General features: G+C 44.3%; 1 protein-coding gene across 1 annotated transcript in view; it reads left to right on the top strand.

Moving 5' to 3' along the window:
* Positions 1-397: 397 nt before the first annotated feature.
* Positions 398-6,102, top strand: part of FNIP1 (folliculin interacting protein 1) — a 42,419-nt gene continuing 36,714 nt past the window's right edge. The window contains exon 1 of the mRNA XM_010013860.1: positions 398-408. Coding sequence (XP_010012162.1) covers positions 398-408 — 11 coding nt within the window. The remainder of the gene's footprint in view (positions 409-6,102) is intronic.

Raw genomic sequence — 6,102 nt, 5'->3', positions numbered from 1 at the left:
TTCTCCGCAGCAACACACCGAAGGAGCCAACGGAGCGGGGAAGCGGTGTTTTCCCGAGCAGGGATCCCGGGCTGTGCACCAGAATGGAGGGGCAGGATTGGGGTTATGAAACTCCGGGGCAGCGCGGCCGCAGCCCCGCGCAAACACCTCTGGTGCGCTCCGGAGAGCTGCTGCCTTGAAGGTGGTTTCTGTGATCCTGTTGCTAGGATTAAGCCTTTTTGCATTGCAGCATGGAGAGTCTTTTGTTTGAGTTAAATTCAGACCTCTTGATATGTCACCTGACAGTCTTGTGGTTTTGGATGAATATGGCTCATTGCTATTATTAACCTGAGTTGGCAGCCGGGCACAACAGGAGTTTATAAGGATTTTGGAAAGTGGAGCGGCTCGGGGGACAAAGATGCTTCCCAGGTACGGTCACTGCACAGCTCTTGAGATGATTTTAATTGTTGGAAAGCTTAATATCTTGACTGTGACGAAACGATCTCTGTTCCAGAGATGCGAAGCTTTTAGGGATTTATTTTATTTACAATTCTTCTTATACTTACATGCTACACGGCACAAATGTGGGGGTTTCCCCCTGAACTGCTTCTATCTGTTGTAATTTTGCAAAGGGACGTGCAGTCTAGTTGGATAATGTAAAACATTGTCTTCAGGGCTAGTGAATTTAACCGAGGAGCTGTGCCTCGTTTGTGTGTGTTTTGTGTGTGTGTGTTAAAACAGGTATTTCAAACGAGAGAGAGCGTGTGTGTGTATGTGCGTATGTTTGCAGGGATAGATGTGCTTAAATCAGCTAGAAGCCGGACGGTGCTTTCTCAAATGATGTACCTGAAGTAGTCCCAAAAATACTCGATGAAATTACTAATTGTAGATTCTGAAGCTGTGTAAATTGCGAAGTTACTCAAAGTGATGTATGTTTTTAACAAAACCTTCCAACCTGTCTTATTTTCAGTATCATGGTCCAGGTTATGATTAATGTATTGACCAGACTGCACCTAACTTACATCTTTTTGCTTGTGGAAAGGCGTTAGGCTCATTTATAGGACTTCAGTATATAAATCAGGCGTCTTAATGAGAGCCAAGTGACTTGGTAGAAGGGAGGAAAAAAATGAAAGCAAACTGAAGTCAGCTTCATGTACAGTTAAAGAACTGGACAGAGCCAAGGACCTTGGAAGCCAGTTGCAGTTTAGGTCCAAGTTTATTACACTGAGTGTGAAATATCTGGCTGACTGTGTGCCTCGTGTACAATATGTGCTTAGTATAAGCAGGAGAAGTTTCCTGGAGCTCAAGCAGTGCAGCTATTCAAGGTGAGGATTGCTAAGCTGGTAAATGAATGAGACAGACTTGGAGGTGGAGCATGGAGCTGACCTCTACGGTGCTGCAGTGCCTGTGGACGTGTCACCCTCCTTCAAGACATGAAAAGGGATCTCTTATTTTCTAACCAAAACCTTATTTCCGTGTGATTAACCTGAAGAATGCAGCCGCCCGTCATGGGTGGTTGTCCCTGAGGATATCCACCATCTATCAGGTCTTCCAAGCCATCCCTCGACTTCTGAGAAACCCCCCTGAGGTCCGAGTGACGGAGGGCGCTGGCTCAGCTCCCTCGCAGTCCATCGTCACGGGCTCCCTCCGTGGCCGTGGTCGAGTCACAAACGCTGGTTTTCTCTGCAGAGTCAGCGGGGGTTCACCACAGTGGTCCCACAGCCCTGGGGTGACCTCAGCTCTTGGGAAGACAAGGATCTTGCAGACTTCCTTCCAAGTATAGGCCCTGTGGTTTCTCTAGAGATGTTTCTCCTCCTCACAGCCTTATAGTCATGTTATGTCACCAGCACTGAAGGGGAATCTCTTGCTGAAAATGCCAACTTTGCAGATCAGTCTGAATCACCCTTGTCATGTGAATCCTTGTAAAGGTCTTTTGTGTTTCAGGTGGTGTTATTAAAAAAATAAATAACCTGCCCATGCCTCTTTAAAAAAAGCTGATGGATGGTCTTCCAAAGCTGGAAGCAGCATTAACATGCCGTACGTTGCTGTTTCCATTGCTTCCAAATGAGTTTCAGAAAGGTCTGCGTAGCTGTCTTGGTACAGTAAGGGTCCAATAAGAAGAAAATTATTGAAGGTATTAAAATACGTGTGATACACTCTCCAATATGCTCAACTTTTGTTTTATCTTCTCAAAGCCAAACGAGAAGAAAAATCACTAACGGATAAATGTGCAGAGGAATTTGCGCAGAAGGGAGTCCCTTGTTGGAAAAGACACCTCAGTCAGGGTGAGAGGTGTATGATGTGGTGGTTGAACTCAGCAAGGACCATTCTCCTTTTGCTTCTGATCACCCTTCCCTATAACAGAGCAAGCGCAGGATCCTGAATGCTGCTGGGTTTTGTATGTACAGGTGGGAATGCTTTGATGTGACTGTACATCTCTATGGAGATAATCTGCATCTGAAACATCCCAATGCACCCTGTGGAATGAGCTCAGATTTGCAGCATAAGCCCTTCAAGACAGAGACAACCTCTGTCCAGTGCCGTGTAGAAGTTGGCTGTGTCTAAGTACCGCTGGAACAACACTAATACATGGAGAGTATCACCTGTAGGAGTTGGAGATAAGCCCTGGGGATCCCTGTACCTTTGTCCTGATGCTCAACAGAAACAAAGGAAGAAGTTTCCTTTCACATGGCAGGCATGGAGCAGGGCAGACCTGCTCTGCCCTGGCTGTTCCTGGCAGCCTTTTGCCAAGGTGCTAACATGAAAACCACGCAGAACAGATAAGCTAGCATAAACTATAAATATCATTTGCGTAGATGCTTTTAAAAATAGTCCCAAGTGATTCATCACCAGGCAATTTTTATAACTATGGGTAACATGATGTAGGAAAACAATAGTTTAGTAGTTTCAACTTACTTTTTCAATAGTTAGTCACAGGCTGGCTTTGAGCAACTTTACTTTTTAGCCAACTCTTTTAGAACTCCTGCCTGCTGAATACCTTGATCAGTTTGCTTCAAGTGCTTCTCTTTAAGACTTCTGAAACATCTGTTAATTATTAAAAGGTACTCGGATATTATCTAAGCTGTGTTAATGTGAAATAGTTTTACAAGTAAAGTGTCAGGCAGGAGGAAGAACAGTACTGAGCTAAACCTTGAATGTAATGAAGAAGTGCTGCTCGTGTTGCAGTGGAAGCAAGGAGGAAGGAATGTGTTTGCTTTCAATTACAGGGGAAAATCATGTGTTTTAATTGGTGGAGTGGTAATGAAGGATTTCTCTGTCGTTTCATCTGTTGGAACTTGCACACAGTGTAGTAATAGCAATTTAAAGCCATTCAGTTGCCTCTTGCTGGGAAAAGTCAATGGCAGTAATAAACTCCAGGAATTAGATACGTGAGAAAATCTGTCCTTGGAGAGCATTTGGAGTTCTGGATTGCCATGCGACTCGCAGTCCAGGTGTCGAGAAGCATGGGATGGAGCTGTAAATGTAAACTACAAATAATATTCCTAGTGGCTAAAGGTGTGAAAGGCAGGAAAACAAAACGGGTGAGAGAGACGAACTGAACAATAGCAGTACTTCAGTGTGAACATGCATGAAAATAGCATTTTTCAGGCTTTGATTTCTTCATTATGAGTTTCTGATAATTTCATCATTATTCACGTGGAGGTTTGCCTTTCTGTCCCGAAGAATTCCATTCCTTTTGTGCTTTGTACTTAGCATCTGTGCAGGGGGGTTGGACCGATGACTTCCAGAGGTCCCCTATGACCTCAACCAGGCTGTCATTGGGTGAAATTTGCTTGTACAAGATTTGCTTCTGAAATATCCCAGGGAGCATTTATGTATCAACAGATTTCCACCTCATTTATTCATACAGGTGTTTCTGAACATCTCATTCAAGAAGAACCACTATTTGGAGACACAGCTCTCCACAGGGCTGGTGTTCTGCTCACTGTTTCTTCTGTTGCTCAACACACGTGCTTACAGCACTAACATCCCAATCGCTTCCACTGGTGGAAAGGTTGTTGGGCTTTTCTCCTGGTGACTTCTATGTTTGTTTGCTATTTTCACTGTTTGGTTTTGTTTGTTCTTCAGTCAGTTTCAAGGGAAGATCAAAGAGTGGTAGATAGGTCACACAGGAGAGCTGTCACTTCCAGACCAGTGCAGGAGATGGAGACTCGCCTTTCATTAACATTGCTGGAACATCTGATTCTGCATCTCCTGGTTTTCCTATGAGGATCTCAGGAAAACATCAGTTAAATGTCAAAGTTGGTTTCCATTTATAAACAGAACTAATTCTCTTCAGTAGATGTAGGTCAGTTTTCATCAGTGCTGGAGTATTGCCCTGGTCTGTTTGTTCTGAGAACATGCCCTGTGCATTGCATGCAGGAATTTGTACGTTTCTAGGGATAATCTGTCCAGTTATCATGTTTAGTGGTATTCCAAAGCTGCTAACAACAAAAGCAAAGCTACTCTGTGTCCTGCTTCCTCCCGGCGGGGTGGCGGTGGGGCCGAGTCGGAGGTGCCAGCCTGCCTCTGTTTACTGTCTGTCTAAATGAACTTTCCCCCAGCTCTTGTCAAGTTTCTCCGGGTTTGGGAAGTGGCCCGCTATTGCCAGGGAATGTTTTTGCAAGGCTGAAATGTGCTTAAGGACTCCATTATGTAACAGAGATAACGCTTCTCTGGAATTATCACAAATTACGAGGGTTAATATCTACTAAAAGCTCGTCTAGAGAAAGTTAAAATGTCATGTGGAGAAGCTGAGAAGTAAACAAGCTCTTGTTACCTTGATCCAGTATGTTTCCGAATACAGCAAGAGTTTTATATTTAGCTTTCTCTGCTCTTAGTGTGTAATCTGCTCTTGGAGCTTTTTATAAGTAGACTTCCCTAAGATCTGGAACAGCTACTGCCCTTCTTTGCCAGTAATTTCAAAGTCAAATATCAAAAGCACTAGGTAATGGAAGAGATGCTTTTGTCTGAGTGTGGAGGAAAATGACATGTGTTGCAAGGGTGGAGCAAGCGATAGCACCTTTTTGGCAAGCAATTCGTTGTTATTGTCACACACTGTTTCCTTATAGGAACCGCAGTGGTCTATCTGGAAACAAAATGTGTTTCCAGACATCTATAGAGTTCAATTAAGTATATGGAGATGGTTCCTTCAGGAAGCCAGCTTCTCCAGTAGGCCTTCTGCCTCCTCACCTCTAGCTGAAGGCAGGCTCTAGTGCCTTGGAGTTCATCACACTCCAATACATATCAAACAATATGGATTTGTTTTCTTACATTTTCTGACATGCACAATGGGGCTCATGAGCAGAGTCCCTGGTAGCTGTAACCTCTGCTCTGTGTTTGTCTCTGTGCTTGGTTTAAGGGACAGACTTGCTTGGTTTCCAGCCCAGTCTTCATGTGGGCATGGCCCTCTGTGGAGGATGCTTGGCTTTAGGTACCTAGAGAGGGTGCACAGCTCTTTGCCCCCAAGTCTACACATCACGTTACTTCAGTTTCAAGTTGCTCAAGCTTTTCTTTTTGTAATAAGTTGCTTTTGCCATTTGTTGCACATTCTTTTCTCTGCAGCTTCTGTTTTTCTCTCCTGTTGCTAAATGGTGGGGCTGAGCAGATTAGGAAATGGATTTCCTCTCTTAAGAGACCGAGTAACTGTATGTCTTGGTGCTTAGTTTCACCTCGCTGGGACCACACTGTCTCACGCTTGTGAATCTATGTTGGAGAGTCTTAAAAACTCCTGAAAGGCAGCCACAGCTTTGGTGATCGAATTGATGCTGTGACCTGTTATAGAAGTCGTTGGGTTACAAATCGTCATTCACTACTGATCACATAGAGCATGTGTGCAGAGAAGGAAACCTTTTGGTTGGTGAATGAGGGACAGAGGAGAGGAAAGTACACCATAATCTTGGAGTCTGCCGTGCCAGGTTTACTTTAGTCCATAGTCTCACTTGTGGGTGTCTTTTTGCTGAAGTAAATGTACATCTTACAAACAGGGAGCCTGTGTCCTTCATTAACGGCTGGAAAGTTCCAGCGCCTTGTTTCTCACTTCTTGGGGTTTCATGCTAATGCAGCCTGCCTAAAAGCCAGGGATAAGGAAGATAGGATTTCATCTGGTCTAGGAAATGGCTT

Source organism: Nestor notabilis, unplaced genomic scaffold (assembly GCF_000696875.1).
Source record: "Nestor notabilis isolate BGI_N333 unplaced genomic scaffold, ASM69687v1 scaffold11324, whole genome shotgun sequence".
Taxonomy (NCBI): Eukaryota; Metazoa; Chordata; class Aves; order Psittaciformes; family Psittacidae; genus Nestor; species Nestor notabilis.
This window is presented reverse-complemented; position numbering and strand designations above follow the sequence as displayed.